Genomic DNA, 27,094 nt, shown 5'->3' on the forward strand with positions numbered 1-27,094 from the left:
GTGCACCCACAGGGCAGGGGATGCACCTCAGCCTTCCTGCAAAGGTGCCAACACCCTGAGCAGGGATCCTGGCCAGCAAGGACCCCATGGAACCCACGCCACTCCTGTGCCATCCTTCATGGCTGCAAGGTCTGGGGATGTCGTGTTATGAGAGATCAGAGAATCCACACTGGCTTGCCCTGGGAGCTTCAGTGGACAGACAGGTGTGTTCCCCACCCAAAAGCCTTGGATTTCCCCATGTTGGATAGAGGGAAAGAAGCAAAGGAGCTGGTGGCTTCTCCCTTAATGCTGCATCGCCACCAGTATAATCTCTTCTGCCAGGCCAGGATGAGGCAGCCTCATTATCCCCAGTCCCTCAAGGGTTCCAGCAGCTTTTTTAATTAAAAGGGAGGTCAGGAGGCTGGGGGCTCTGGGTCACCCCCAACCTTTTGTAATGGAGCAGCTCTGCAAGTACCCCCAGTGCCATAAAACCACCCCAGTTCACTCAGTGAGCCCTCAGTTTCCCCAAGGAACAGTATGGCTGGGACAAATCCTGCGCTTCTGAGTGCCGGGGAGCTGTGTGGGGTTGGGAAAGAGCAAGAAGGAGATGCAGCCAGTGGCAGCTCTGGCAGATAAGCAGAGGTGCCTGCCCAGACCCGCACAGTGCCTGCCCAGACTGGAGGGCTTTGAGGAGCAGTACCGCGGCAGGAGCTGATGGAGGGCGGGAGGGAAGGAGCAGGATGAAGCCCAGCACTGGTCCCCTGAGGCTGATTGGGAGGGGAGGCCCCACAGCCTGCCTGGGCAGGATCCTGCCTGCACTGCTGCCCCCCAGCCCGATGAACCCAGGGAACTGGAGCATCCCAGCTAACTCCACTGAGCAAGGAAATGAGACCCCCACAGGCAGCACCATGGACAGACAGAGGAACAGACCACCCTGCTCCTAGCTGTGCTTACCAAGATTTATTGACTTGCTCAGGGATGACAAGAGGCACTTGGCCCCAGCTCCCCCGGCAAGCGGGCAGAGAGGCAGGACAAGGTGCAGCCAGGCAAAACAGGGCACTGGCCAGCTACTCACCACCCAGCCATTGCAGCCAGAGGTGGCACAGGGACAGCAGGAGGCACTGCCAACACCAAGAAACGCTGGAGGCACCTGGACACAAGGCTCTGCTGCCACATGGTCAAGAGGGACACAACCCTTGGGGCACCACCGTCAGGCCAGCCCTAAACACAGCCAACAGTGGCATGATGCCATCTGCATCTCCAGTATGCTGGCAGACATTTGCTGTGCCCACCTGCTCCCCCTTTTTAAAACCTTGCATCCTACTTCTGGGCATGCCCCGCCCTGCCCCTCACCAGGCACTCAGCCCTCGGCAGGCAGTGGGGGCACCGAGGCCAGGGCAGTCAGGAGGCGGGCGTAGATCTCGATGCCCCGCAGGAAGACTTGCTCGTTGAGGAACTCATTGTGGTCATGGAGCAGCACCGGGGTGCGGTTCATGGGTGAGAAGCCAATAGCAGGGTGTCCTGCCTGGAGATGGGGAGGCACAGGGTGAGGGCTGGAGCTGCCCCCCTTCCACCTGGACAAGGCTCCTGCTTGGGGCTGCAGGTCTCCCCCCAGATGTGGGACTCATGGGCAGGTGGGCATTGCACTCACCGCTCGGATGTAGCGGCTGTCAGTGGCAGCGGGGAAGATCTCGAGCTTCAGCTGCAGTTTCCTGACAAGGGAGACCCTGTGTCAGCATGGGCATGGGGGCAGCCAGGTTTCCTGTCCTCCTGACACCCCACGGGCAGAGAGAGTGTGCCAGGAAGGTCCCTCAGACCTACAGGACACTCAATCCCTTCCCTTTTGCTGGGGGGCACAAGGGAGATGCTTTGGCACAGCACAGGGCACATCATCCCAACCCCTGAGAACCCTGGGGACCACCTGGCTCCTACCAGAGAATGACCCCGCCCAGGATCTTGCTCTTCCTCGTGACACTACTCACATGTCCCTACAGACCCCACTGAAGGCCTTCCACCATGGGTCTGACTCGTCAGTGGAGGTTATGTGTTGATCCATGCATTTCTGATGGAGGGAGAAGGCAGGTGAGGGGCAAGTAGGTCAGCACTTAGCAGGGGAGGGACAGGCACAATGTGCTTGGGTGGCTGGGACCCCTCACCTGGTGAAACTCGTAAGTGACACCATCCCCAGCGCCACGGCACCACGTGGCCATCTGCTCCTCAAAAGCCTGAGGGAGAGACCAGAGGAGGAGTGTGAGCAGGGTATCCCCAGTCCTGCTCCCCTCCTGGGTGGGGCTGATGTGGTGCCCACCTTCAGGTCCACAGTGGGTGGGATACGGATGTCAAAGCTGGCAGCCATCTCAGAGGGCACCACGTTGAAGGAGACTCCCCCTTCCAGCATGGTCATGTTGAGCGAGGTGACATCCCCCAGTGTCAGGCTTGAGTCAGACTTGAGCCTCAGGGGACGCAAAAGAGAGTCACTCTCTGCCACTTGGGGAAGAGGAGAAGTTCTCCCCTACCCCACCGTCACCCCAAATGGGGAAAGTGAGGCACAGAGTGGCAGCACTGGATTAGTGCCTGGCTTGGGATCCCAAGGACCAAAGTGAAACTACAACCATTCTGCTGCCTGTGTCCTACCTCTGTTTCTCACTCTCCCTGAAGGCCAGAAAGGAGTTGATGACTTTGTGCTGGGGAAGGAAGGGCAGTGGGTGAGGACCAGCCCTGTGAGGTGCCTGGGACCAGCAGGTGCCTGGGTAGGCATAGGGGTGGCATGAGCATTGCACAGGGTGTACCCCCTCTCTTACCATCTTCTCGGCTGCTGTATTGCTTATGAAGCGGGACCCATGCCCGGGGCTACCCATGCACTTCACCTTTATCCCTGCAGCAGTGGGGATAGAGGAAAGTGTTGAGCAGCAAGCACAGGATAGCACCAGTGCCCCAGCACCCAGCAGAGCCGGGGATGGGGCATTGGGCACACAAATACTCACACCATGGGCTCCTCTCGCCATAGAAAACACTGAAGGTGTCAGATGGGCTGGCCAGGCCTGTGGTGGACACAGATAGGGGGTCAGTGGGGCACAAAGGTGCCATGATATACCCCCCTCTGCTCTGCCTTGGTAGCATTTCCTCTCCAGGCTGGCACTATGTGGGTCATTGTCCAGGGGAAGGATCTCCCACAGGGGTGCCTGGAAGTGTGCCATGTACTGGAGCCCAGAGGATAATGCCAGGGTGTGTGCCAAGAGGAGACACACCCCTGTGATAACTCCTACCACCACTCACCTTCATCCATGGCAAAGCCCACGTTGAGGGCTTTGAACTCAGGACGCTGCACGAACATCTCCATGCCCTTGTGTCCACCCACCTCCTCATCTGCAGGGGAGAGCTTGGCATGGAGAAAGGAACTGGGGCATCCCTCAGCCCACCACCTCCCAGTCCTCCTTCCATGCCAGCCTGGGTGCCATCAGATGTCCCTGGACATAGAAACCTCTCCAGTCTTGAGCTAGAGCTCAAAATCTGGGGATTTTGGCAGGGAGGTGCCCAGGTGCCACACCATAGAGGACTCAGAGCATCACCCAGCTGCCTGCCCCTTCTGTGCCCCCAAGAGGGGACAGCCTGGGGACTCACCAGGCACAAAGGTGAGGTGGATGGTACGGGCAAAAGACTTTCCCTCTGCCTTCAGCCTCCGGATGGCCTCAAGGTACCTGCAGGGGGAAAGTAGTGTCTGGTCATCATGGAGGAGAGTGGCTTCTGTGCTCTGAGCCACCTCGGGGTGAGTCAAGAGGTGGCACCCTCAGCCTCAGCAACCCTGGGGATGGCTGCATCCTGTCCTGCATCACTCAGAGGCACCACCAGCACCATGCCCACCCAGTGGCCACAGAGTCCTCCACTCACTGGATAGAAACACATTTCATGTCCTGGGCACCGCGGGCATAGATGTTGCCTTGTGAGTCCTTAACAGCCTCAAAGGGTGGGTAGGTCCAGTGCTCCTGTGGGGGAGACTAGCCGTGATAGCAGAGAGGCATGGCAAGCACCAGCTCCCATCCTCCCGCCACCCCGTCCTCCCCACCATGCCCATCCCATCCCTCGCCCTGTCCCAGCACCTCAAAGACAGGCACGACATCGGTGTGGGAGTTGAGAAGGATGGAGCGCAGGCGAGGGTTCGTGCCCTGCCAGGTCAGTATCAGCACCACACGGCCCTGGCACACCTGTGGGGTGAAGGCAGGATGTCACCAGGGTCCAGGATGGGGACAGAGGTGCTGGGAGTGGTGGACTGGAGCCAAAAAGCATCAGCTTGGGAAAAGTTTCTGTATGCCACTTGGCAGGTCATCCTTTTCTCTGAGAGGGCAGGCAGCAGGAACAGGCATACCTGCATTCCCACAGGCAGCCAGAGTCTGGCTGCAGGTGCCAGACCTGGCTACAATTCAAAGGAGGGAAGACAAACCCTGATGCCCGGGAAACCTCTGGGACAGACAGTGCCCAGCAGGAAGGACAGCCCCAGCCAATGTCACCCTGGCAGGTCCCCAGCTAATGATAGCACAGGCAGCTGCAAAGGTCAGAAGGGAGCACCCAGAATACTGGCTTAAGGAAGGGCTTGGATCAGCAGAGGATTACAGGCAGAGGGGATTCACTCCTGCCCAGCTCTGGGGTGCAGGCAGACAAACACTCTGGTCACTCAGGACCAGGGTGCAGATGGATGGATGGATGGATGGACTGGAGGTAACTCCTTGCCTTGCTCACCTCCACTTTTTGGCAGGCCAAGCCCATGTCGGTGCCAACACATTCCAGAAACCGGACAGCTGCATCTGGAGAAGAGTGGGATTGCCCGGAGTTACATCGCGGTCTCCCTCCCCTCTCATTGCAACTCCCAGAGCCCCCAAGGCTCTGTGGGGTTCCTCAGTCAAAGAAAGAGGTGACCAGAGAGGGCAGGTGATGGAGGTCCTGGGCACAAGAGGTGGCCAGGAGCAAGGACAGGAACAGGAACAGCTCATCACCATCCCTTTAGGGCAAGGACTTGGGGAATATGAAAAAAATAAAAATTGAAGGGGGTGAGTTCAGGGGGAATGGTCATCAATTAGAGTTTTGTAAACTGTCCACCAATAAAAAAAATCTCAGTGTACTTTAGTGGGAGGACATAAATGTTAACAGAAGGACATCTACATGGAAGGAGTTCATCCGTCACAGAGCCAGAGCAGCATGGAAAGGGGGATCAAGGGGCATGGGGCTGGAGGGAGCAAATAGCAGCTCTGGGTGCACTCAGGATGTCCCTGCCCCAACCAAAGGCATCAGCAGAGATAAGGCACAAAGGAATTTGCTCCTTAACACCATGATCAAAACAGCCCCGGTACAGGACTTGGGCACTTGGGTCCAAAGACCAGAGCCACAAACCCACATTGCCAGATCCCCATGTGGCTCCCCATCCTGTTCCCTCATCCTCACCATAGTCAGGTTTGGGGTGGACAGTGTCAATTCTCAGGTACTCCCGGAAAAGCGTAACTGAGGAGTTCTCCGAGGCCCCCGTGCTCTTCCCAGGCTTCCCAGGTGCCATGTCTGGGACCAGGTCTGCAAAGCTCTGGGGGAAGAGTGGCAAGATGGTTAATCACCCACTGGCCCCTCCAAAGTCCGCCGGCAAGCTTGGTTGTCACAGAAACCGAAGTGAGACAGAGCAAAGGTCTGTCCCATGCGAGTCCTGGGACACTGCCACCATGGGAGAAATCCCTTCCACTTGGGACCAGAGCAGGATGGGGTCTGCCCCCCCCACTGTCCCCCAAAGTATGTGTTCCTGCCCCAGACATAATGCCAGGGCAGGCTGTGATGCCCAGGTAAGGGGTAAGATCCAGGAAAGGGCTAGCTGGGAGGAAACAGCAGCAACTAGGTGAAGAAGGCAGTTTATAAGGGGAAGAAGCGTGTGTGGGGCAGGGGCACATGGTAGTTGGGATGCTGAGGAGTGCAGGCAGGCAAGGCAGAATGCTGGTGTAAGGAGGTGCAGGTAAGGAAAGGGGGACACTGCTTTCTTGAGCGGTGCAGGAGAGCTGCAAGGACAGGCACGAGCTGCAGGAAAATGGGGGTGGTGAAAGAGGATTGAGTGCTTATAGAGGACAGAGGGTCTGGGGGACCACATTTGGGTGACAGGCCACTGGAGGAGCTGTTTGAGAGAGGCTGGAGGAACAGGAGGATGTGGGGTGCTTAGGGGCACATGGGGGTACAGCAGGAGGTGTGAAGGGGAACACTGGGGGAGTATCGGAGCAGGGTTTGCAGAGAGGCTATGAGAGGTGCAGTGAGACCATGGTTAGGGGTGCCAAGGTACTGTGGCTGGTGGTGCAAAGGGGCACAGGTAAGGTATAGGGGTACCATGGTTGGGGTGCAGGAAAAGGGCACAGTGAGGTGCAGGCGTACTGCAGTTGGGATGCAGAGACACCATGCTTAGAGTTGTGGGGAGTGCAGGGTCCCGTGGGTAGGGATGCAGGGATAGTGCGGTTAGGAGGCCTCAGAGGTGAAGCAGAGGACAAGTTAGGAGTGCAGGGGGGTACAGGGGGGTGCAGATACCATGGTTAGGAGTGCAGGGGGGTGCAGGTATTGTGGTTAGGGATGCAGCAGTTGCGCTATTGGGGTGCAGGGGCTGCACAGGCAAGAAGGCAGAGGGGTGCTGGATACTGTGGTTAGGGATGCAGGGGGGTGCAAGATACCACGGTTAGGGTTGCAGAATACCGTGGTAAGGGGGTGCAAGAGAGTAGAGGAGAGATGCAAGGCGAGGGGTGCAGCGTAGCCTGGCGCGGGCTAGAGTGGGGTGAAAGCACCGGGGCACCCACCCGCGGGCTGCGGGGCGCTGCCGCTGCTGCCCGACCCCACTCCTCGGCCTCCCGCCGTCCCGGCCCTACCTCCGCGCTGCTGCCGCCGGCGCGACCCGGCCCCGCTCCGCCCGCTCCGCTCCGCCCCGCCGGCGGGCACCGGGCAGGAGGCGGGCAGGGGAGGAGCGGGGAGCACAGGAGGGGCAGGCAAGGGGCGGGGTACAGGCAAAAAAGCCCCACACTGGAGACAAAGAGATGGGACTGGGGTCCAAAGACCCTCGCGGCGCTTGGGGACACACGCAGGAAGAAGGGCAGCATCAGTTTATTGGCCTTGTGGCAGGCGACACCCTGTTCTGCCAGCAAGGGACACCTCCAGTCCCCACCCCCGCCACCCTGGGGGCACCTCAGCAGAGGACAGCACTCCTCACACCAACTCTCTGTGTCTCCCAGTTCCTCGGATGCCCCAGCCCCTGTCCTCTGCTCTGCAGGGAGGAGGCGGTGCTCACTTCAGCGGGTGCAGGAAGCCCAGCAGGGCCCGGTGAAAGTCTTCAGGCTTGTCCAGGTAGCAGGCATGGCCAGCACCAGGCAGGACAACCACATGATGCTCAGGGAGGTGCTGGAGGTTCTGCAGGGCCTGGGGAGCCAGGCCTGTGTCACGGTCACCATACAGAATCAGGGTGGGTGTCTTGGTAGGGAGAGAAAAACAGAACAGTTGTCAGAGGGGTAAATGGCCACTGTGCTTCTCCTGGGCTATGCCCATTTCCATCTATCACCATGTGGGGCTGCAAAGACAAAGGGAGGCAGGTGCCCATTCCACCATGAGCTGGGGGGCACAGGTCCTTCTAAACAGGGTCACCCTGCATGCCTCCCCACAGCCAGCACTCAGGAGAGCCCCCCAGGAGCCCAAGAACCCACCTCACCTGGATCCGCCGGTACTGCTCAGCGGTGTAGTCCTTGGTGCCCACGGGTGCAATGGGCACGAAGCCGGACAGCTGGTCCCCCCGCACCAGGAGGAAGGGCAGGGCAAAGCGGCCGCTCATGGAGGGGCTGATGAGAACAGGCCGCTGCATGCCCAGCTGCTGGAGAACATGGTCCAGGAAAGCCACTCGTCCCTGTGCTGTCAACACCGTCTCTGCTGGGGGTGAATCCCCATAGCCTGGCATGGGGAAGAGGGCATGGGGTAGGCAGGGGGCATTGTGCAGCCTCCAGTGCTCTCTCCCCATCAAGGTTCAATGGCTTGGCAAAAAATAGGCACCTGATCAAGCCCCTGTGGCCGTACAGTGCCAGCCATATGCCAGTCTCACCAAGGGATGGAGATCGATGCCCCAGGACAGAGCCAAATCCCAGGCACTCTGCTCCAGGGATCAGTGCTATCTATCCAGAGCCCTCCCTGAAAGGGCTGGAGCTGCCCAGAGGGATCAACTAAGCACAGTGCCATGGTCCTACCAGGCAGATCAACTGCAACCGCACGGTAGCCTTCTCCAGCGACCAGCGCCAGCGTGCCCAAAGCCTCCCACGTCTTGGAGGTGAATGCCTGGCCGTGAAGGAACAGGACATCGGGCCTGCGGCAGGGAAGACAGGTGGAAAAGGGTTCAGGCAGGATGCCGTGCCTGCAGCATCCAGCAGCCACTAGGGCTGGTGATGACAGACCGATGCTGGGCTGACCCACCTCCCGGGCCCGGCAGTTCCTGCGAGAACCTCCCTGTAGAAGACGGGGGGTTCTCCCGCAGCCATCCCTGCCCTCGCCGTGTTGTTGGCCGCCCGCCGGCCCCGCTTCCCCTCGTCAGGCCGGGAGCGCTGCCCGTGCAGGGCGGCCGGGAGCAGGAGGTACAGGAGGAAGGCGAGGAGCGCCCCGAGGAGCAGCAGCCCCAGGCGGCCGCGGGCGAGCAGCATCTCCGCTCCTGCTGAAGAAGGAGGGCGGCAGCACGGGGCTGCGGCCCCCCAGCCCCACCGCTGCGGGAGGGACAGGGTCCGGGCGCCGCTGCTCCGCTCGGCTCCGGCCCAGCCCGCGCCCCGCAACCGCCCCGCACGGCGCCGCTGCGCCCAGAGGCTCCGCCTGGCGGCATCGCGCGGCCCTGCAGGCTCCGGCCGCGAGGAACGGGGCGCTGCTCTGGGCACAGTGCCAGCCCCCGGCACGGCCCCGATCCCCGGCACGGCCCGGGCCCACGGCACGGCCCCGACCCACGGCATGGCCCCGACCCACGGCGCTGCCCGGGCCACAGTCCCGACCGCCGGCATGGCCCCGGCCCACGGCACGGCCTCGCCGCGGCAGAGCTTCGGGACAGAACGGCGCCGGAAGCGCAGCACCGGCTCAGGGGACCGGCTGGGACGGCTGGGGCTTGTCGGAGCTTAGCGGGCCTCGGCTGGGCTTGGCGAGGATACGCAGGGGCTCGGCTGAGCTCGGCTCGGTTCGTTAAGGGTTCGGCCCGGCTCGGCAGAGCTCGGGGATGGCTCGGCAGGGCTCGGCCTGGCTCGGCTCGGGCTCAGCTGCGATCGGCAGGGCTCGGGTAGAGCTCGGCAAAGCTCGTGTTGGGCTCGGCAGGGCTCGGGTAGAGCTCGGCAAAGCTCATGTTGGGCTCGGCACGACTCGGGTTGGACTCGTCAGGACCCGGGTTAGGATCGGCAGGACTCGGATAGAGCTCGGACAAACCCGGGTTGGGCTTGGCAGGGTTGCGGTAGAGCGCGCCAAAGTTCGGGTTGGGCTCCGTATAGCTCGGGTACAGCTCAGCTGCACTCGGCAGAGCCCGGCCCGGCCCGGCCCGGCCCGGCGGGGCCGCAGCCGTTCCCGGGGCCGCCCCCCGGACCTTGCGCTCCGTGAGGCGGTGCCGTCTCTCTCCTCCTCCCCACGCCCTGCCGGCCTTTGGCCCCGGGGCGCGGCTCCCCCAGCCCGTGGCGCGGCGGGGAGCGGGGAGCGGGCGAGCGCCGGCCGGCCCCGGGCACGGAGCAGCAGGTAAGGGCCGGGCGGGGAAACTGAGGCAGGGGCGGGCCCGTGAGCCCGTCTGGCCTTGGCACATCGGCGGCCTCGCTGGTGCCCCCCGTGATGATGATGAGAGTGATGACAGTGTGACCCCCCCATAGTCACTTGCGCCTCGACGGCGGCACAAGGCGCGTCCCTCCTCCCATTCCCACCTCCCACCCCCAATAACAGCGCCCCGACCCCCAGGCATGGCCACCCCGCGGCTCACTGAAAGCACCATCACTGTGCAAGGACAGACCCTCTTCTACCGCCAAGCTGAGCCAGCCCAGGCGGCGCCGAGGCTGACGGTGCTGCTGCTGCATGGCATCCGCTTCTCCTCCGAGACCTGGGTGCAGGTGGGGACACTCGCCACGCTGGCCGAGAACGGCTACCGAGCCGTGGCCATCGACCTGCCGGGTAAGGTGTGATGAGCACAGCCCCAGACCCAGGTGGGACCGACACAGCCACTGGGTTTGTGGTGCCAGGATGGCAACCCTGGCATCCTGCTGTCCTCTGCCAGCTTGTCCTGCTCACTGAGGCAGCGGGGAGCCTGACAGGGCCACTTGTGTCTCCCATGGCTCAGGACTGGGGCGCTCGAAGGATGCTGTGGCCCCAGCAGCTGTGGGCCAGCCAGCACCGGCGGAGTTCCTGAAGGCAGTTTCGGAGGCTCTGTGCCTGGGTCCAGCTGTGCTGATCAGCCCATCGCTCAGCGGCATGTACTCCCTGCCCTTCCTCTTAGAGCACAGCAACCTGGTCAAGGCATACGTACCTGTGGCACCCATCTGCACTGATAAATTCACTGCGGAGCAGTATGCCCGGATCAAAGTACGGCCTGGAGGAGCACTGAGGGAGTTCAGGGAACTGGAAGGGGGTGAAGAGGGGACTCTGGCCCTGGGGTTGAGCAGGGGAAAGATCAAATAGGCCAGAAACCCTCTTGCCACTGGGAAAGGCAACATGATGATGAAGGAACGTGACTGTGGGGTAGCAGGAGGGAAAGAGGGGACATTAGGAGACCCAAGAGCCTGAGCCTCTGTTTCCCCTTGTCAGGGTGAGTGAGGTAGAAGGGCAAGTGTCTCCGCTCCAGGGTGTTCCTGGGCAGGAGGAGTGAGTGCCTCAGTACCTGGATGCCACTCACAGACTTCCCCTCTGCATTTCCCCTCTGCAGACTCCCACGCTGATTGTGTACGGGGACCAGGACGTGGAGCTGGGGGAGACCAGCCTGAACAACCTGCAGCACCTCCCTGAACACCAGGTGCTGATGCTGCGGGGTGCTGGACACCCCTGCTACCTGGACAAGCCCAATGAGTGGCACCGTGGGCTCCTGGCCTTCCTGCAGCAGCTGGTGTGAGCGGGATGGGACCACGAGCCAGGAGGATGTGGTCAGCCCACCCATCCCTCTGTGTGCATATGAACCCTCATGCCAGCTCAGCTGCTTGCCTGGCATCCACACCATGCTGGCCCACACCAGCACACACCTCCCTTGGGACCAAATAAAACCCCGAACTCTGCCACTGCTTTCCTGCCACCTTCATCCTCCTCCTTTCCACCCTTCCCACCTCATTTCCCCATCCCCACCTCTGTGGCCACTGTCCCATGCAGGTTTGGGGGATGACAGCAGGGGAAGGTGCAGCCACCGAGGGGCCGTACCTTTTGGGATCATTGCCCTGTAGGTGGGTGAGTTCTGGCCCCACTGAAGCCCACCCATCACTTCTGGCAGGACCCCCATGAGCCTCAGGGAGTTCCTGGGGAGCCCTAGGCCTGTGTTCAGGGACAGGTAGGTCCCCCTAGGTAGTGACAGCCATGTGCCCAGCCTGCTGGTCTCCTCTTCCTTCTCTCACCCCTCCTGGCATGCACCCAAGTCCGGGGTAATCCACAGGGGCTTAAAAGGGACCTGCCAGCCCTGGCAGGCTCCTGCCCACAGCAGCAGCCGCCCAGTGCCCTGTGGAGGTGGGGGATGATTTACCCAAGAAGTGGCTGCCATGAACAGATGAGGGGGCGGGCAGGGAGGCTTGACAGAGAGGGGGACAAGACCCCTGCCTGCCACCTGCCTCCTCCCCCTTTGGTGCTGCTGCACTGGGCACTTAGGGGCACAGATGGAGCCAGCAGCAGGGTGCCCCCCCCAATGCCCCGCCTTCCCCAAGCCTGCCTGGGCTTTAGCTGCTTACGCCAGGGCCCAGGAGGATTTAGTGGGGGAGGTAACAGAGGGGGGGCATTTTGATGTGGGCGCAGAATGCCCATGTGGGGGGCACAAGACAGTGCCAAGGGTGCTGGAGCTGGTACCTACTCTGGCAATATAGCAGGATTCTTGTCTGGAGCATCCCTGACCCTCCACCTGGTTCAGGTCCCCTGTTACAGCCCTGCTTCCCCCATACAGGAGTGCCTTCTGCCCGCCAGCCCTCCAGGCGCTCCCTCCCAGCAACAGCCCGGGATGCCAGCGGGCCCTGGGGTGCCAGCTGCCCCATCCCTGCCCGCTCCGGTGTCCTTGAGCCCCTGAGCCCTGCCAGCTGATCAGCTTCCAGGAAAAAAACCACGCAATTACAAAGAGGGGTGATGTGTGAGCCAAAGGGGGGGGAACGGGAGGGGGGGCCAGGAATGTCCCCAGCGGTGGCAGATGGCCTTACCCAGGGTGCATTGTTCCTTTTAGTGTCTCTTATCCGCTGTAATAGGATCCCGGAGGGAGGGATGTGGGAGAGGGGAAGAGCGAGGGGGGCCCCGGCGTGGACCGGGGTGGGGGCCGGGGCTGCCAGCCTGGCCCTGGCCTGTCAAGCGGCTCATTGTTCCTGCCCCGGGTGTCACTGGGCGCCGCCGGGGACAATGTGGCACTGAGCGCGGCGGCCGGCGGCGGAGGGACGAGGCGCACGGAAAGGTACCCGCCAGGCCCCCCTCCCGCGAGGGCCGGGGGGCTTGGGGCGGCCGGGAGGGTGAGTGGAGAGAGCGACCCTCTGGGATGGGGCGGGGGCTTCCTCCTGTCCCCCAGCACCTCCCTTTGCCACCGGGAGGTGCCCCGAAGGACGGGCGGTGCCCAGCTTCGTGGCTGTCCAGGTGCCAGCCGTGGCAGGTGGCCTGTGCCCATCACCGGGGCCTTTGGCGTCCCTGCCAGCCTTGCTCACCTGGGGGAGAGCAGTCCCCTGCCCGCAGAGCCCCCCGCATTGCCTGTGCAGCGGGGGGACGCCCGTGGCCTTGCTGCTTCCCCCCGTCCCACTGCCAGCCTCGTCATTCTCTCCCGCGCAGGGTCTTTTGTCCCCGGTTGGTCCCTGCTCTCGTTCGGACCCGGGGGTACGGGGGACCCTTGCAGGCTGCGTGTCCCTCGCCAGCACCACATACAGCTCCGGATGTTGCGGGCAGGGAGTTATAACAGGGTATATCCCTTCCTCTCCATCCCACTTCAGGTTCCCCTCCATCAGGAACGGGAATATTCCCCTTACTCAGTCTTTCCCCTTTTCTCCAGCCCACGGTAACAGGCAAGTGAAGATGGGGCGTTCAAATCATCCCGAGGGTGCACAGGGGACCAACCTGCCCCCCTCCCCCCGTTACCCTGATGCAGGAGATGTGCCATAGCGGTGACGAGTCCTGCCAGCACCTAAAATAGCTGCCCCCGCCCGGCCATGTCCGAACACACAGCCCCAGCCCCAACACGGGTGCTTTGTTTCAAAGCCGCTTGGCATGGCCCGGCTTGCCGGGAGCCAGCGGTGCCGCAGCCGCCCACCCGGGCCTGGACACACGGCGATTGTCCTCCTCCCAGGGGCCCTGGCCGCCCCCAGGCACAGGGTCTGGAGGGGCCCTGGGGTGCTCTGAGGGGAAACAGGGATCAGCAGCATCGGGCATCATGCCATGGTTCATAATGGACTGGAAATCCTCATCAGGGAGCTTTGCCTTGGTTTCCCCTGGCACTTTGTGCATGGGCAGGGGGAAGGGAGGCGGAGGAGGGAGACAGAGGCACACACATCCTGCAAGACCACCCAGGCCACCTCTGCTCTCCTTACCCCAGTAAGCGTCTGCAAGCTTGACCCCATCCCAACAGCCACATTCCCCACATCTTTCCCCTTCCCCTCAATGCATCCAGTCCCTGGACTTGTATAGGACAGGCTAAAGGCAGCTCTGGCAGACATATAGCAGTGGGTCCCTCCTGGGGGGTGCCAGGCAGGAGTGCAGGGTGCCCGTGGGGTACCATGGAGCCATGCAACCCTCCCCTGCCAGAGGAGGGCACAGTGTTGCTTCTGCCTCATTTTCCTCATTTCCCAGCCTTAAGATTTTCAAGCTTCAGATTTGGGGGAAGGGGCTTGGTTGGTGCCTCGCCCCTCTCTGAAGACCTCTGTGTCTCGCAGGCTCAGCTCGCCCTCCTGTCATGGCATCGCCGGACGGAGTCAGCGGCATGGGCAACAGCCCTGAGGAGACAGAGCTCAGCATCACCCTGACCCTCCGCATGCTCATGCATGGCAAGGTAATGGCAGAGGGCTCAGTGCTTCTAGGGGGATAGCAATGCCTGGGGTGAGGGGCCATGCTGGAGCTCCAGCTCCTTGCCATGCCCTGTTTTCCTCCCCTGCTCCCAATACTCCCTGGGAACAGCATTCCCAGAAAGATTTCTTTCCCCATCCTAAGTCCCAGAGGGGTTCCCATGCCCCAGTGTCACCAGTTAAGCCACCCAATGTCCCAGTGTTCCTGGGCCACGGCCTGCCTGTTGCAGGTGTGCCAGGCTGTGGGCAGAGGAGGGATGTGGCATGCAGGGAGCTGCTTGCTGATGGGGCCTCTCTTGTCTCTGACTTTTCAGGAGATCGGTAGCATCATTGGCAAGGTAAGATCTGGGGTCCAGGGCACCGCCAGCCCCAGGCTCCCCTGGACCTGACACCTGCCCTGTTCCTCTCCCTGCAGAAAGGAGAGACTGTTAAGAGGATACGAGAGCAGGTAAGGGCATGCTGGGGGACTGCCAGGTCCTGATGCCTGTGCTGCCTGCACCTGGTGGCTCCCATATGCCTGGGCCCCTGAATCCCAAGTGGAACCACAGGCAACACAGTGCCACCTCAGAGAAGGCTGTCTGGGGCAGGTGGGAGGGAGAAAGCTCAGATCTGAAGGCACTGATCTTCTCTGGTGAGGCTATCCCTAGAAGAAGTCATGGAGTACAGGGTCTGCAACATCTCTAACGGGATGTGACACTTGTCCCCAGAGCAGTGCACGCATCACCATCTCAGAAGGATCCTGCCCCGAGCGCATCACCACCATCACTGGCTCCACTGATGCTGTCTTCCGAGCTGTCTCCATGATTGCCTTCAAGCTGGAGGAGGTAGGCAGCCCTCCCACAGCCTGCCAGGTGCTCCCACACCTGTGGGATCCTGGGAGTCTGATGCTGCATGCCCCCTCCCTTGCAGGACCTGGGAGCAGGGAGTGATGGGATGGCAGCAGGCAGAGCACCAGTGACCCTGCGCCTCGTCATTCCAGCCAGCCAGTGCGGCTCCCTCATTGGCAAAGCAGGAGCTAAGATCCGTGAGATCCGGGAGGTGAGGCTGAGGGTGCTCTGGGTGCAGGATCCCATTTTCCCCCAGGGGCCACAGAGGCCTCAGCATGGGAGCTGCCACAGTCTCACAGGGGCTGTATGAAGTGATGCAGGTGATGCAGGAGCCGAGAGCATCACCCTGCAGGTCCTGCAGTGGTCTCTGGGAGTCAGGAGGGGGACCGGGGAGGTGTGAAGTGCTGAGCCCTCGCTGGGAGTGGCTGAGGAGTACAAGCATCTCCCTTTGTTCCCTCCAGAGCACGGGAGCACAGGTGCAGGTGGCCGGTGACCTGCTGCCCAACTCCACCGAACGGGCTGTCACTGTCTCAGGGGTGCCAGACACCATCATCCAGTGCGTGAGGCAGATCTGTGCCGTCATCCTGGAGGTACCTGCTGAGCCCCATTCCCAGCCCAGGGGCACGGGCTACCCATCTCCCCCTCCCCAAGGCTTCCTGTACCCACCTGGACCCAAACACCATGGTGCCCCTGCATGGAAGCTCATAGGAGGACTCTGTCTCAGTGGTGCTGAGGGCTGTGCCCAGCTTGCTGGGGGCATTAAGGGGCTGAGAGTCCATGGGGCTGTAGGGGCATTCAGCCTCATCTCTCATCCCCTCTACCTCCTTCCTTCTGTCTCCAGTCACCTCCAAAGGGGGCCACCATACCCTACCACCCTGGCCTCTCCCTGGGCACCATCCTGCTCTCTGCCAACCAGGTAAGAGGCCACAGGCCCCCGGGGCATGAAGCAGGTTCTGCCAGTAAGGGGCAACTCTGGTGGGCTCACGGTGGCCTCTCTGCCCTGTAGGTGGGTGGCTGAGACAATGGTCTCCACCTGGCCCCCAACTGATTACCCCTTTTTTTCCCTCCAGGGCTTCTCCATGCAGGGCCAGTACAGTGGGGTCTCCCCTGCAGAGGTGAGTCTATCCCTATGGCAGTTTCTGTGGGCACTATGTCCATGCCTGCAGGCAGGTGCTGCTGGGGACTTCTATCCTGGAAGGCACTGGTGCCAGTGTCCAGCCCCAGCAGGTCACAGGGGATGCTCTGTCATCACTCCTGACACCTTTTTCCTCCTCCTCCTCCCACTGCCTGGGCAGGTGACGAAGTTGCAGCAGCTGTCAGGGCACACACTCCCCTTCGCTCCCCTGGGCCATGCACCTGCCATGATGCCAGGTGAGCTGCCAGGGGACATCTCCCATGACCCCCCCAAAGACTGGGGATGTGGGGTGCCCCTCCTGACTCACCCAGACACCTGACCCTGATAAGGGGGTCCCCAACCCCTGCACCCACTCCAGTCCCATTCCCTCAGCATGGCTACCTGCCCCCAGAACAACCCTGGTGTTGATTTCTGGGTGTCCATGCACCCACCAGTAGCCCCCAACCCTGCTGTATGAGAGCACTCGCACCAAATTATGACTGGTGCCTATGTCCTATCATCCCCGCCTTTCCCCAGAGATCCTCCAGATTTGTCATCAGGACTGCTGACTGTCTGGGTCATGGGTCTGGGGAGGAGGCATGGAGCTACTGGAGATCCATCCCCCAGTTGCTAAAACTCCTGTCTCTCTCTCTCCAGGTGTGGATGCCAGCTCCCAGAGCAGCTCCCAGGAGTTCCTGGTGCCCAATGACGTATGTATTGGTCTAGGAATGGCAAAGGGGCACTTTGCAGGGGCCAGGACCCACTGCCCCTCACAGATAGGCTCTGCCAGACCTCAGGAGCAGGGCCACTGGGGCAGAAGGAAAGGGAAACTGGGACACATGAGGAGGGGGGAAAGGGCTTGGCCAATGCCAAGGAAGGGCCTTGGCATATGGCAGCTCAGCAATGCCAGCAAGGTGGGCTTGAGTGAGACCAAAAAGCAGAGTCTGCCTGAGGAAAGCAGTGTCCTGCTCTCCTGGTGCACTCCGCAGCTTTCCCAACTTTCCCAGGTGTAGCAGGTGTCTGGGTGAGATCCTGGAAGCTCCCTGTTTGGCATGGGTGCTCCAGCTGCTCCCAGCTCACCCTGGTCCCTGCCCCTGTAGCTCATCGGCTGCATCATTGGCCGGCACGGCAGCAAGATCAGCGAGATCAGGCAGATGTCAGGCGCCCACATCAAGATTGGGAACCAGACTGAGGGCTCCAGCGAGCGGCACGTGACCATCACAGGGACCCCTGTTAACATCACCCTGGCTCAGTACCTCATCACAGCCTGGTAGGTGCCAGCCTCGGGGGAGACACATGCTGGATCCAAGTAAGGGGTGGCACATTCGCAGTACCCCCAAACAGCTTTTGGGGGACACCCCCATCCCAGCATCTACAGGAAGGATGAGCTAGGTGGTATTTTGAGGTCCTGAGATGGTAGGTGCAGGATCTGAGACCCACAAGGTTTCAGCCTCGGGTTTTGATCCTGCTCTTTGGGATACCCAGGATGTGCCATGGAAACGTATGTCAGAAGGGATGGAATGTGTGGTTCCTGCACCTTAAGACAGGCGGGTTGTGACAGAAAACCCATTCTATCACCATGATAGTCACCATCCCATCTTTCTCATTTGCTTCCCCAGCTTAGAGACGGCTAAATCTACCTCCCAGGTGCCACCGGGCCCTGGCTCCATGGACCTCGGCATGGGTTTCTCCCAGCCCCTCGCCCCAGGCTCTGGTGCAGCGCTTCCCGCCGTCACCCCGGCCCCTCCAGCCCTCCTGGGCACCCCCTATGCCATCTCTCTCTCCAACTTCATCGGCCTGAAGCCGGTGTCCTTCCTGGCACTGTCCCCGTCCTCTGTGGCGGGTCCCAATGGCGGCACTGCCACCTACACGACCAAGATCTCAGCGGCCAATGGCACCAAGAAAGCTGACCGGCAGAAATTCTCACCCTATTGAGCCCTGTTGGGCCAGGACATGGGGTCCAGGGTGCCACTCAATACCAGGGACACCTCCCTGTCACCCACACTGGCCCATGGCCCCTGCCAGGTGCCCTATGCCCAGGGTGGACCTCCTTGTCCCCCACCCCAGGGAAGAGAAGGGTCTTCGTGGTGGCAGTGCCCACTGGAGGAAAGGGCTGCTTCATTGCCTGCTGCCCATCACAGCAGCATTGTACCCCTCTCCCTGATTTTCCAGTGCAGAGACCACATGTCCTGGTATTGGGTGGAGGGGCCATCCCTGCCGGCCTAGGGTCTCTTCTTCCAGTGCCCTGTGCCAGTGTGGGACCCCTGCCTCCTGTTCCTCACCCTGCCTACCTTGCCATTCTGCTGCTGCCCACACTTTGTCTGACACCCAAACGCCAGGTGCCACTGGATGAGGGACTGCCTGGCCTCTCCAGGAGTCCCTCTTCCCCTGGCTCTGGTGGGGGACCCTCCCCATGCCACCCTGGGGCAATTGCCTCCCAGGAACCCCATCCAAGAGCCAGTCCCTACTGGCTTGGAAATGCTGTATATATAAGTCTATATTTTTTCCTCCTTTGTAACTTATCAATGGTTTAATAAAAAGATAAAATTTACAAGAAAATAATAATATTTCCCACCCTGAGTGGAGACTTCTCCCATGGCGGGGGCAGCCCCAGCTCCTAGGGACATGAGGTGGTGGCTGGAGGGGCATCCTTGTGTCTGGGGAGGGGGTGCTGACCTTCAGTCCCATCTCTAGGGGTCTTCCTGGAGCCCCTTCCCTGCCATGGGGCAGTTTGAGAGGCCATGGGGCAGTTCTCCCTCAGGCCCCCAGTTATTACGGGGGTAGGGACATATCCAGCCCACTGTGCCAACACCTTTTCTGGGACCTTTGTGGGTGGTCTGAGGTTGATGTACCCCTGCAGCATCCCCCTAAAGGGTCCAGTCCTCTTTCTGGCACTGGGGACCCCATGGAAGGGTCCCCAAGCCCTGCAGAAGCAAAGAGACCAAAGGGGAACAGCAGCTTCCGATCCCCTCTGGCTGCTGCTGCCTGGGAGCACCCCACACAGCCACCCCCTGCCACCCTGTGTCACCACGTCCCCCTCAGCCTGCCCCTGGCCAAAAGCCCAGTTCAGCTGGCACGTGGTGCCACTGGCTGAGCTTCAGCTGGGCAGCTGTGTCCATAAACAGCCTGACACAGACCCTCAGGCAGCTAGCTCCCCCCCAGGAGGGGCGGCCCTTGCCAGGCAGAGGGGACAGAGGGCACAGCCAGGCATGGTCATGGGCATTGTGTCCTGCCATGCCAGCAGGACAAACAGTGACATGGCCAGAGTCAGTCCTGTGGGTGTGTCCCCCTGATCACACAGGGAGCAGGAGCTCCTCCACACAGACATTAGTTTTGGGTTTAACAGCCAAGGATGGAGGTCTCAATGTCTGCCATCCAGGCTCAGAACAGTGCCCATGGCCCTGCTGTTACTGGTGTTAGTAGTGTTAGCTGGAACATTGCTCCTGAGTAGGGTGCAAGGGACATCTACCCTCCCTGTTGGCCATGAGTGGTCCCAGCAGGGTGATGGAGATGGAGGTGCCTCCTCCCCCTGCCCCAGCTCAGGAGACCCTTGGCATCCACCATCCTGATAATAGCCCATCCATGCAACTGGGCTGTGCTGGTGGAGCCAGCCTGCAGAAGAGAGACGGGGCTTCCTCAGATCTACTGCCTTCTCCTGGCAGAGAAACCACCTTCAATCATAAACTCAGAGAAGAGGCAAAACCGAACAAGGACTCCTCCAAATCCAAGAGGCTGCATCTGAGCAAGTCTGATGGTTCCCTGGCAGGCCTCCTGCCCAGCACGTTGGGACAGAGCTTCCTGCTTCTCAGCTGCTCTCTTCAGGAACTTGACCTGGGATGGGGAAGCCTGTTGTGGCCTGGTCCAGCCTGTTCCTGTTCCTGGGGCTGAGGCTGATGCAGCTGGTGTGGGTCTCCAGTGTGCAAGTCGCTCTCTGAAGGAACTGCAGGAAGTTTTCCTGGACAGAAGCCTCTGAGACAGAGAGACAAATCTCCTGACCCAGCGGCCGGTTGAGACAGCTGCGCCGGAGCCGGGCCAACTCCTCACGGATCTGGCGGTTCAGCAGCCCATAGAAGAAGGGATTGATGGCAAAGGAGGAGTAGGCAATCCAGGTGACCAGCATCTCCCCGTGCCCACCACCCAGAGTGCCAACAGCAACAGGGAAGTGCAAGTGGAAAGCAAAGAAGGGAAGCCAGCAGCACAAGAACTGTCCCACAATGAGGACCAAGGTGAGGATGGCCTTGTTGCTTCCCAAAAAGCGATCTGAGATCAGCTTGGGCAGTGGCAAGATCCTGGCAGTGATGATGGTCATTTGGCTGGTGATAGAGTTGCATTGGTGTCTGGGTGCCACTGTCTGTGTTGACACTGGCACGGGTGCCTGCTGTAGGGATGCAATCCTGGCCACGCGGTAGACACGGCAGTAGACAGCAAAGATGATGATGGTGGGCAGAACAAAGCAGGCGATGCTGAAGAGGATGACAAAAACCTTCTTGTGAGCCCCAGGGCTCCAGTAGACTGTGCAGCGGCTGGCACTGGTGGCCCCATTGCCTTGAGGCCACCCCACCAGTGCCAAGACAGTGATGAGAACAGACTTGACCCAAATGAAGATCACTCCAGCCACCGCCAACCTGATGGTCATCTTGACCTCATACCTCATGGGGTGGACAATATAGTAGTACCGCTCCACGCTGATGATGGCAATGGTGAGAATGGAGGCACTGATGAAACAGATATTTAGGAATATCATGGCCTTGCACTCGGCAATGCTGTAGATCACCCTGTTGAAGCAGGAGGAGCTGGATATGATCCCCAGGGGCATGAGGAAAATGGCAGAGAGGAGATTGACCACACAGAGGTGGCAGACGAAGATGAACTTCCTGAAAAGGGGGGTTTTGAGAATGACAACCAACACCACAGTGTTGGACAGCAGAGCAGTGAGGGTGAGCAGGATCATGCAGAAGAGGCCCACCACCTCCTGGGCAATGGAGTACTCGGGGACGAAGAGCAGTTCTAGTCTGTCTGTGGTGTTTGACCCTGTTTGGCTCGCCATCCCCCTCAAGGGCTAAGCCAGCAGCTCCAGTGCCTGGGTAGCAAGGGTTCTTCTCCTGCATCCCACAGAGGGAAATCCCACCACAACCATGGCCACTATCTTCTCCTTGCCTGTTGAGGGTGGGAGTGGGGTGTAGAGGAGAAGAACGAAAATGAAGAAGAGCCACAGAGAAATACAGTCAACCAGCACACCTCCAAGATGCTGGAGAAAGTAGAGGTAGGCAGTAAGGTCACAGCACCCACTTGTCCCAAAGCTGACACCCAGGCTGTCCCCAGCCTGGCCAGAGGCAGTACTGCTCAGACCTGCAGACACCCATGCCAGGCTAGCACACCATCCCCCTGTCCCCAAAACAGCACCAGCATGTCCCAAGGAGGGACAGCACAATCTGCCTGTTCCAGCCCTCTTGCTCCAGCCACAGGGGACTCTGGGGTGGGTGGAACTGAACACACCTTTTCTCCTGGGGAGGTGGGTGATGCTCCTCTTCTCACCAGGGTCCCTCTTGCTGGTGCCGCTCCCGCAACAGAACAGGGGCTGCTGGCCTTGTGTGAGGCCACACTCCCCCTTCCCCGCTCCCGTCACCCGCTCGCTCGTCATCCTGTTTGCCTGCAGCCTGCCAGCTGCGGATGGCACCAGCTGTCACTCCCAGCGCTGCCTGCGCTGTCTGCACTCGTGGCAGTCCTATGGAGACAGCTGCTGGGTCCTAGCAGCCGGCAGGGGCTCAGGAAGGGGGGACCAGGGTCGCCGAGACCTACACTCCCTCCAAATGGCCATCCACTGGCATCAGGCCTGGTCCTTCCACAAGAACAGCTCAGCCCCCAGGTCACCACAGCTCAAGGGCCAGAGCTACAGGCGGGTCTGCAGCAGCTCCTCTCCACCAGTGAACCGGATGCTCATGGGTCATCAGGGTAGCACAGCCAAGAGTTGCCCTTCTCTGGCACCCTGGGGACTCAAACACATGCTCCAAACGCACACATGAGCATGGAAATGGGCTTGGCATGGCCACCAGGCTGGGGCAGGGCAACAGGCATGGCACGAAGCATGGCACCAGAGGGAGGGCAGGCACTCACCCTCAGGAATGTTCCTCCATGCCCAGGAAGGGCAGCAGATCATGCTCATCCTCTGTAGCTCTGATGCCACAGTGATGGGCATGAGCCATGTGCCTTGCTAAAGTGACAAGGGCAGCTGGCTCTCAAAGCCACCAGATTTCTTCTCTGAGTGCTGTAGCCCCTCCAGAGTCACCCACTGCCATCCCTTCAGGGAATCACCATCCTTCCCTACACCACATGCACCTTGACAAGGGCAGGGAAGTGTGAGCATCATTTGGTAAGGCACAGTGCTTTTATTCGCAGTCCAAGCAAGCTTTGTCCCCATGCCAGCATATCCCTTGCCAAACCCCAGGTAGGGTGGCCAGAGAGTCCTGTGGCCAGAGATCACTGTGCTTTTGGCTGGTGGGCATCACCAGCTGATGCTGAGCCAGAGCCACACGGTTCCTGGGCACCCTCAGAAGCGGAGCTGGACAAGGTAGCGGATGCGGCACTGGCTTTCCTGGTAGATGAGATACTCGCTCTGGCTGAAGAAGGAGTCCTTGTAGGCAGGCATGGGGATGGGTTTGCCCTGGCACACCAGCACTTTCTTGCCATCCAGCAGCACCTCCTCATCCTGTGCAGGGTCTGGGCCAGAAGACACCCCCACCAGCACATCAAGCCCGAGATCTTGCATCTCTCCCCTCTGTCCTCTGCCCACCCCAGCCCCACAAACTTCACACATCTCCTGCCCCAGGCTCACCTGGCTCTGTCTGACCACAGGCCAGGACACTGTCATAGCCGTCAGGAGGCTGACACAGTGAGGGGTCATCACGGGTGATGCGGTAGGACTTGCCCAAGGCCACCTCCGTCAGGAACATGATGCCAACATTCTTGGATGTGCGGCCCACTGACATGTGAGAAAAGGATGGAGATGATAGTACCATCCCTGGTGGTCCCATCTCCTAGTGCCTGAGTCATGCTGGGACACATGAATCAGTTGCCATGCAGGAAAGGGGCTTGGCATGCCCACAGCTGCCTGGCAGGGAGTATACAAAGGTGGCCAGGCTCACACAGACCCTGTGGGCATCCCAAACAGCCTTGCCCATTCCAGGATCCTCACCGTAGCAGGCTGATTTGCTGTTCTCAGAGGCGAAGTAGATGCCCTTGCCCACACGCCCGCCTGAGTGGGGCATGATGCGCAGCCCACTCTTCAGGATGGCCGCAACAACCGCCACGTTGGTGCCATGCCAAAGCAGGCGCCGGTGGTCCAGGAGGTCATGGGCTTTGAAACGCTCATCCTGGAGAGATGCAGAGCTAAGGGCTGTCCACAGTGGGAGATGTGGATGTCCAGGGGGCGAGGTCTGCCACCCACCCCCCTAGCCCAACCCTAGTACCCAGCTAGAGGGGCAGGGGAGCGGGTGCCTGTTTGCCCCCTGATCAGCTGGGCTGAAGCCACTCCTGGTTGGAGAAGGCCAGAGCCCTAACACAATTCTGGGGTGCAACCAGGGCTTCCCCACTACAAGATGGGGAAAGTCACCTCCACCTCACCTCACCATCTCGGGCCACCTGCCAGATGTTGAGGATGTGGAGGTTGTGCCCAGTCTGTGTCACGTAGTTTTGGATTAGCTACCAGGGAGGGAAGCAAGAAAGCAATGTCACTGCAGGCAGCCATCCCAGCAATGCCCATGGTCCCCCTGGGACAATGGGGAGCTTTTGGGGTGCCACAGGCCTGGCACAGGTCCCCATTATGGGACACTGTGGCACAAGGAGCACCTGGTATTCCCGGGAAGCTGAGTCCAGTAGGGAGAGCTGGCAGCAGAGCAGGGCATAGTCCTGATCCAGTGGATGGGGGACTTCTTTCTGCTCTTCCTCCTCCTCCTTTACTTTCTGTGCCTGCAGGCTCTGTGCCACCTCAATGTCGGCCAGCACCTGGCAGAGACAGACCAGAGACCTCTTCACCACCAGTGCTGGGCACTGAGCTTGGGGATCAGGGCAAGCTCAGCCTTCTGCCAGCAGCTCCCTTTGCCACAGGCAGGAGTCCTCCTTGGGAAGGGATGCCACCCACCACATGCCCTGGCATCTCACCAACAGCATGTCCTTCTTGGCACGCAGCAGGTCAGAGGAGTTGATGGGGGGTGGCCGTGCCCGGCCAAAGTTGTGGGGGATAATGGTGTAGAAGCGGGAGGAGAGCTCCTCCAGGTGAGCGGCCTGGGGGGGCTGCTCCTGCAGCACTGCCTCCAGCTCCTCCAGTGCCTCAAAGCCCCTCGCGATCTGCTGCTTGCTCAGCTTCCCCAGCGGCATCTTCTTCACATCTGGAGGGTGTCAGGGGAGGGTGCAGGTGAACCCATTCACCCTGCTTGCTCACAGCTACTTCCAAGAACCACCAGCATCACTATGGCACATGCAGGCACCTGGCACAGGGTGTCTGCAGTGCCACCAGGTGCCCGGGATGTTAGAGAGGATGCTCTAAAATCCATCAGCAGCTCTGCCCCATTCACCCCCCCATTTGTTCCCCCCAGCTACAGCCCCCAGAGCCAGACCATGCCACACATCACCTCCTACCAATATTCATGGTCTGCATGGCATCCCGGAACATGTCACTGCTGAAGATGAGGGACACCAGGTCCTGTGTGTCTTTGTCCAAGGTGCAGGGCAGCACCCGCTGCTTGCAGACCTTGTCCTCATCTACGCCATCCACCTGCAGATCGCCAACATCACCTGTGAGCCTGTGAGAGGCTGCAGGAGCGTAGCATCTGGGCTGCCTAATGGTGAGGGCCTGGCCTCTGGGTGGCATAGTGATGGGCAGGTGCTCCCTCCGTTTTTCATGACTGATGCCACCCAGAAGCCCACGGTTCTCATTCAGGATGCCTTCCCACTCCATTTCAACTCATTAGCCCCAAATCTCTGCCTGTAGCCTGTTTCAGCATGCAGTCAGACCACCCTGAAAACCCACCCCTTTCTGGTGACCCTCTTGGATGTCCCAGCCTCCAGTAGGCCAGGAGTGGGATATGAGGACTACCTCACTGTGGTGACACCCCAGCTGCCTGGTGTACTCACCCTGAGGGCAACTTCCACCTCCTGCCCAGCCCCTGGCTGCACCTCGATGAGGGTGTACTTCCCTGGCTGGGCAACGAAGTTTTCCTTTGAGGCCCAGCTGTTCTTGGTCTTCTCTCGAAACTTCTTCTCAAAGTCCTTCTTGGCAGCCTCCAGGGATGTGCAAGGCATGAGCTTGGACTGGCCCACCTCCCCCTGGCCGTGGACATCAGTGGTCAGGACCTACCCTGCACCCCTGCTCCACCAGCCCCATGCTGGAGGGAGCAGGCAGGGTTCACGGAGGGCTGCAATGGCAGGGCTGGGGGCCAGTGAGAAGGAATATGCTGAGCCACCAGCTTGGGAAGACACCTCAGGACTCCTTCCTGTAGTGACACATTCACATTCACTCCAGTGACAGGTGTCACTGCCCAAGCCAGGCTTGACTATGCTCTGTGGAGGAAAGTCCTTGAAGCCCCCCCAGCAAACAGCTATAGCAGGGCACTTGGTTGCTTGCTCTGGGACCAGGAAAAAGGGATGGGAGCCATCCAGTTCATCCTCAGCTTTTTGGGGTCTGAAGGCAGGGTGGGGACACCTCTCATGGGGGGGATGACAGGTGCAAGGGTGGACTCACCACGCGGCCCCAGCGGCTCCAGACACTGTAGGCACCATCATGCTTGAGGAGCTGGATGATGTAGAACTTGTTGTTGTTGGCACTGATGTTGGTCTGGTTCAAGGTGCAGTTGTAGTCCTCGTAAACCTACAGTGAGTGGCATGGCCTGGGCTGGCACCTGAACAGCATTTGCGGATGGAGAGGGTGCAGAAATGTCCCAGCTGGAACATAGGGGAGTCTGCCTGGAAAATTTGGGCTGCCTATGTGTCAGCAGGGACTCCCAATCCTGCCCATGTTCCCCCATTCCAGCCCCTCTGAGTACCTCAGCCACAGTCTCACCTGGGCACCTGGTGCTGTGCTCAGAGGGCATGGCCCATCGATGGTGGCAGGGGGCTTCTCCTTGGGGGCAGTTTTCAGGGCTGCCAAGGTGGAGCTCCAGGTGTCATCCTCCTCTTCCCCTTTCGCTTTCTTTTCCCTGCCATCTGTCTGCTTCAAGGAGGATGCGTGGCGCTTGGAAGCCATGACTGAGCCACCCCTCGGGGTCAGCGCAGCCTTAATCCCCCAGCAAAGTCCTTGGGAGGGCAGAGCAGGAGGTGAGAGATGCCAAGCCCTTCCGGGAAGGTCCAGCTGGGTTATACCTTGCTTTCCCTACGCCTCCAGCTCACAGCCAGGCTGGAGGAGGGGATGGGACCTCTGCCCACAAATGTCTCAGCCTTGTCTCACCCTTGTTTGGGGTGGAGGACAGAGCCCCTCAGCACCATTCAGCCCCCAGGTGACCCCAGAGTGCAAACAGACCATTGACGCAGAGCCGAGGAGAAGCACAGAAGCAGCACAGCTTCTTGTGCGGAAAACTCCTGTCAGAAGAGCCAGGAAAGCCCTGCCGGCCCCCACCTCCCCTCATCAGGGACCCCCAGCCCACAGGAGTGTGTCCTCAGCTCTGTGTCCCAGGGCCGTGTAGGAGAGGAAAGCATGCAATGCCTCCCCCTCAAACATGCAATGCCTTCTAGTCCCTCCCAACCCCAGTGAAGTGCTTTGATTTGGGCATGGCAGGGCGGGGGGGGTGCCTCCTTTGCCCCCTGGTCCCACCCATAGAGGTGGTGGTGAGGGCAGCAAAGGGGGCAGAGAGCGAGAAGCAGCCGCGTCCTACCTGCTCCTTGCTGCCCAGAGCTGCCTGCTGAGGAGCCTCTGACAGCCTTTGGGCTGGTCGGGCAGCCAGAGGAGAAACTTTATCCTGAGGCAGCAGGCAGGGATGACAGCGGAAACAGCT

The 27,094-nt window shown here is 60.5% G+C and overlaps 6 protein-coding genes across 13 annotated transcripts; 2 read left to right on the forward strand and 4 right to left on the reverse strand.

Annotated features, from left to right (window-relative positions):
* Positions 1-920: 920 nt before the first annotated feature.
* ACY1 (aminoacylase 1) lies at positions 921-7,291 on the reverse strand. 5 transcript variants are annotated; one of them, XM_071550697.1, is made up of 16 exons: positions 6,852-7,079; positions 5,413-5,545; positions 4,714-4,778; positions 4,077-4,181; positions 3,868-3,962; positions 3,601-3,677; positions 3,256-3,345; positions 2,964-3,020; positions 2,781-2,854; positions 2,614-2,663; positions 2,288-2,432; positions 2,136-2,204; positions 1,962-2,041; positions 1,631-1,691; positions 1,333-1,504; positions 921-1,200 (listed from the first exon to the last, which is right to left on the reverse strand). In XM_071550697.1, the coding sequence occupies exons 1-15, from the start codon at positions 7,077-7,079 to the stop codon at positions 1,340-1,342; spliced, it is 1,494 nt and encodes a 497-aa protein (XP_071406798.1). In that variant the 3' UTR covers positions 921-1,200; positions 1,333-1,339. The 5 variants fall into 5 exon arrangements, with proteins under 5 accessions (XP_071406798.1, XP_071406800.1, XP_071406802.1 ...); XM_071550699.1 differs by having other exon boundaries at positions 1,292-1,504; XM_071550701.1 differs by lacking the exon at positions 6,852-7,079 and adding an exon at positions 7,268-7,291 and having other exon boundaries at positions 921-1,504.
* LOC139669858 (protein ABHD14A-like) lies at positions 7,068-9,314 on the reverse strand. Its single transcript, XM_071550702.1, has 4 exons — positions 8,431-9,314; positions 8,208-8,323; positions 7,682-7,917; positions 7,068-7,446 (listed from the first exon to the last, which is right to left on the reverse strand). The coding sequence occupies exons 1-4, from the start codon at positions 8,997-8,999 to the stop codon at positions 7,264-7,266; spliced, it is 1,104 nt and encodes a 367-aa protein (XP_071406803.1). The 5' UTR covers positions 9,000-9,314; the 3' UTR covers positions 7,068-7,263.
* On the forward strand, positions 9,262-11,225 carry LOC139669859 (putative protein-lysine deacylase ABHD14B). 3 transcript variants are annotated; one of them, XM_071550704.1, is made up of 4 exons: positions 9,262-9,373; positions 9,925-10,134; positions 10,301-10,542; positions 10,883-11,225. In XM_071550704.1, exons 2-4 carry the CDS (start codon positions 9,927-9,929, stop codon positions 11,063-11,065), a joined length of 633 nt encoding a protein of 210 aa, XP_071406805.1. In that variant the 5' UTR covers positions 9,262-9,373; positions 9,925-9,926; the 3' UTR covers positions 11,066-11,225. The 3 variants fall into 3 exon arrangements, with proteins under 3 accessions (XP_071406805.1, XP_071406806.1, XP_071406804.1); XM_071550705.1 differs by lacking the exon at positions 9,262-9,373 and adding an exon at positions 9,497-9,711 and having other exon boundaries at positions 9,910-10,134; XM_071550703.1 differs by lacking the exon at positions 9,262-9,373 and adding an exon at positions 9,632-9,711.
* A 1,190-nt stretch (positions 11,226-12,415) lies between these two features.
* Positions 12,416-18,660, forward strand: PCBP4 (poly(rC) binding protein 4). 2 transcript variants are annotated; one of them, XM_071549727.1, is made up of 13 exons: positions 12,416-12,583; positions 14,043-14,158; positions 14,486-14,509; positions 14,587-14,619; positions 14,879-14,995; positions 15,081-15,209; positions 15,460-15,588; positions 15,840-15,914; positions 16,069-16,113; positions 16,294-16,369; positions 16,770-16,822; positions 17,213-17,382; positions 17,732-18,660. In XM_071549727.1, the coding sequence occupies exons 2-13, from the start codon at positions 14,063-14,065 to the stop codon at positions 18,045-18,047; spliced, it is 1,263 nt and encodes a 420-aa protein (XP_071405828.1). In that variant the 5' UTR covers positions 12,416-12,583; positions 14,043-14,062; the 3' UTR covers positions 18,048-18,660. The 2 variants fall into 2 exon arrangements, with proteins under 2 accessions (XP_071405828.1, XP_071405829.1); XM_071549728.1 differs by lacking the exon at positions 12,416-12,583 and adding an exon at positions 12,595-12,638.
* Positions 18,661-19,917: 1,257 nt separating this feature from the next.
* Positions 19,918-21,251, reverse strand: LOC139669284 (probable G-protein coupled receptor). Its single transcript, XM_071549729.1, has one exon. The coding sequence runs from the start codon at positions 21,157-21,159 to the stop codon at positions 19,918-19,920; it is 1,242 nt and encodes a 413-aa protein (XP_071405830.1). The 5' UTR covers positions 21,160-21,251.
* A 1,240-nt stretch (positions 21,252-22,491) lies between these two features.
* PARP3 (poly(ADP-ribose) polymerase family member 3) lies at positions 22,492-27,064 on the reverse strand. The gene is made up of 11 exons (XM_071549730.1): positions 26,975-27,064; positions 26,167-26,399; positions 25,849-25,974; positions 25,242-25,433; positions 24,747-24,882; positions 24,270-24,496; positions 23,958-24,113; positions 23,733-23,810; positions 23,305-23,482; positions 22,945-23,091; positions 22,492-22,829 (listed from the first exon to the last, which is right to left on the reverse strand). Exons 2-11 carry the CDS (start codon positions 26,347-26,349, stop codon positions 22,660-22,662), a joined length of 1,593 nt encoding a protein of 530 aa, XP_071405831.1. The 5' UTR covers positions 26,350-26,399; positions 26,975-27,064; the 3' UTR covers positions 22,492-22,659.
* Positions 27,065-27,094: the final 30 nt, after the last annotated feature.

Source organism: Pithys albifrons, chromosome 3 (assembly GCF_047495875.1).
Source record: "Pithys albifrons albifrons isolate INPA30051 chromosome 3, PitAlb_v1, whole genome shotgun sequence".
Classification (NCBI taxonomy): Eukaryota; Metazoa; Chordata; class Aves; order Passeriformes; family Thamnophilidae; genus Pithys; species Pithys albifrons.

What these genes read in the sequence shown, in the direction of transcription:
- ACY1 (XM_071550697.1), bottom strand. Translation starts at nt 7,079, where the DNA reads ATGCTGCCCTTCTTCCTGCGTGTGTCCCCAAGCGCCGCGAGGGTCTTT. An exon ending in ATGAAATGTGTTTCTATCCA is followed by an intron (nt 3,678 to 3,867) that starts GTGAGTGGAGGA and finishes TTCCCCCTGCAG; the next exon opens with GTACCTTGAGGCCATCCGGA. An exon ending in AGGGAGAGTGAGAAACAGAG is followed by an intron (nt 2,433 to 2,613) that starts GTAGGACACAGG and finishes GCGTCCCCTGAG; the next exon opens with GCTCAAGTCTGACTCAAGCC.
- LOC139669858 (XM_071550702.1), bottom strand. Translation starts at nt 8,999, where the DNA reads ATGCCGGCGGTCGGGACTGTGGCCCGGGCAGCGCCGTGGGTCGGGGCC. An exon ending in GGAACTGCCGGGCCCGGGAG is followed by an intron (nt 8,324 to 8,430) that starts GTGGGTCAGCCC and finishes TCCCTGCCGCAG; the next exon opens with GCCCGATGTCCTGTTCCTTC. An exon ending in AGCAGTACCGGCGGATCCAG is followed by an intron (nt 7,447 to 7,681) that starts GTGAGGTGGGTT and finishes CTCCCTACCAAG; the next exon opens with ACACCCACCCTGATTCTGTA.
- LOC139669859 (XM_071550704.1), top strand. Translation starts at nt 9,927, where the DNA reads ATGGCCACCCCGCGGCTCACTGAAAGCACCATCACTGTGCAAGGACAG. An exon ending in CGTGGCCATCGACCTGCCGG is followed by an intron (nt 10,135 to 10,300) that starts GTAAGGTGTGAT and finishes CCCATGGCTCAG; the next exon opens with GACTGGGGCGCTCGAAGGAT. An exon ending in AGCAGTATGCCCGGATCAAA is followed by an intron (nt 10,543 to 10,882) that starts GTACGGCCTGGA and finishes TCCCCTCTGCAG; the next exon opens with ACTCCCACGCTGATTGTGTA.
- PCBP4 (XM_071549727.1), top strand. Translation starts at nt 14,063, where the DNA reads ATGGCATCGCCGGACGGAGTCAGCGGCATGGGCAACAGCCCTGAGGAG. An exon ending in GCATGCTCATGCATGGCAAG is followed by an intron (nt 14,159 to 14,485) that starts GTAATGGCAGAG and finishes CTGACTTTTCAG; the next exon opens with GAGATCGGTAGCATCATTGG. An exon ending in TTAAGAGGATACGAGAGCAG is followed by an intron (nt 14,620 to 14,878) that starts GTAAGGGCATGC and finishes ACTTGTCCCCAG; the next exon opens with AGCAGTGCACGCATCACCAT.
- LOC139669284 (XM_071549729.1), bottom strand. Translation starts at nt 21,159, where the DNA reads ATGGCGAGCCAAACAGGGTCAAACACCACAGACAGACTAGAACTGCTC.
- PARP3 (XM_071549730.1), bottom strand. Translation starts at nt 26,349, where the DNA reads ATGGCTTCCAAGCGCCACGCATCCTCCTTGAAGCAGACAGATGGCAGG. An exon ending in GGAGCCGCTGGGGCCGCGTG is followed by an intron (nt 25,434 to 25,848) that starts GTGAGTCCACCC and finishes GTCCACGGCCAG; the next exon opens with GGGGAGGTGGGCCAGTCCAA. An exon ending in CAGCTTCCCGGGAATACCAG is followed by an intron (nt 23,811 to 23,957) that starts GTGCTCCTTGTG and finishes CCTCCCTGGTAG; the next exon opens with CTAATCCAAAACTACGTGAC.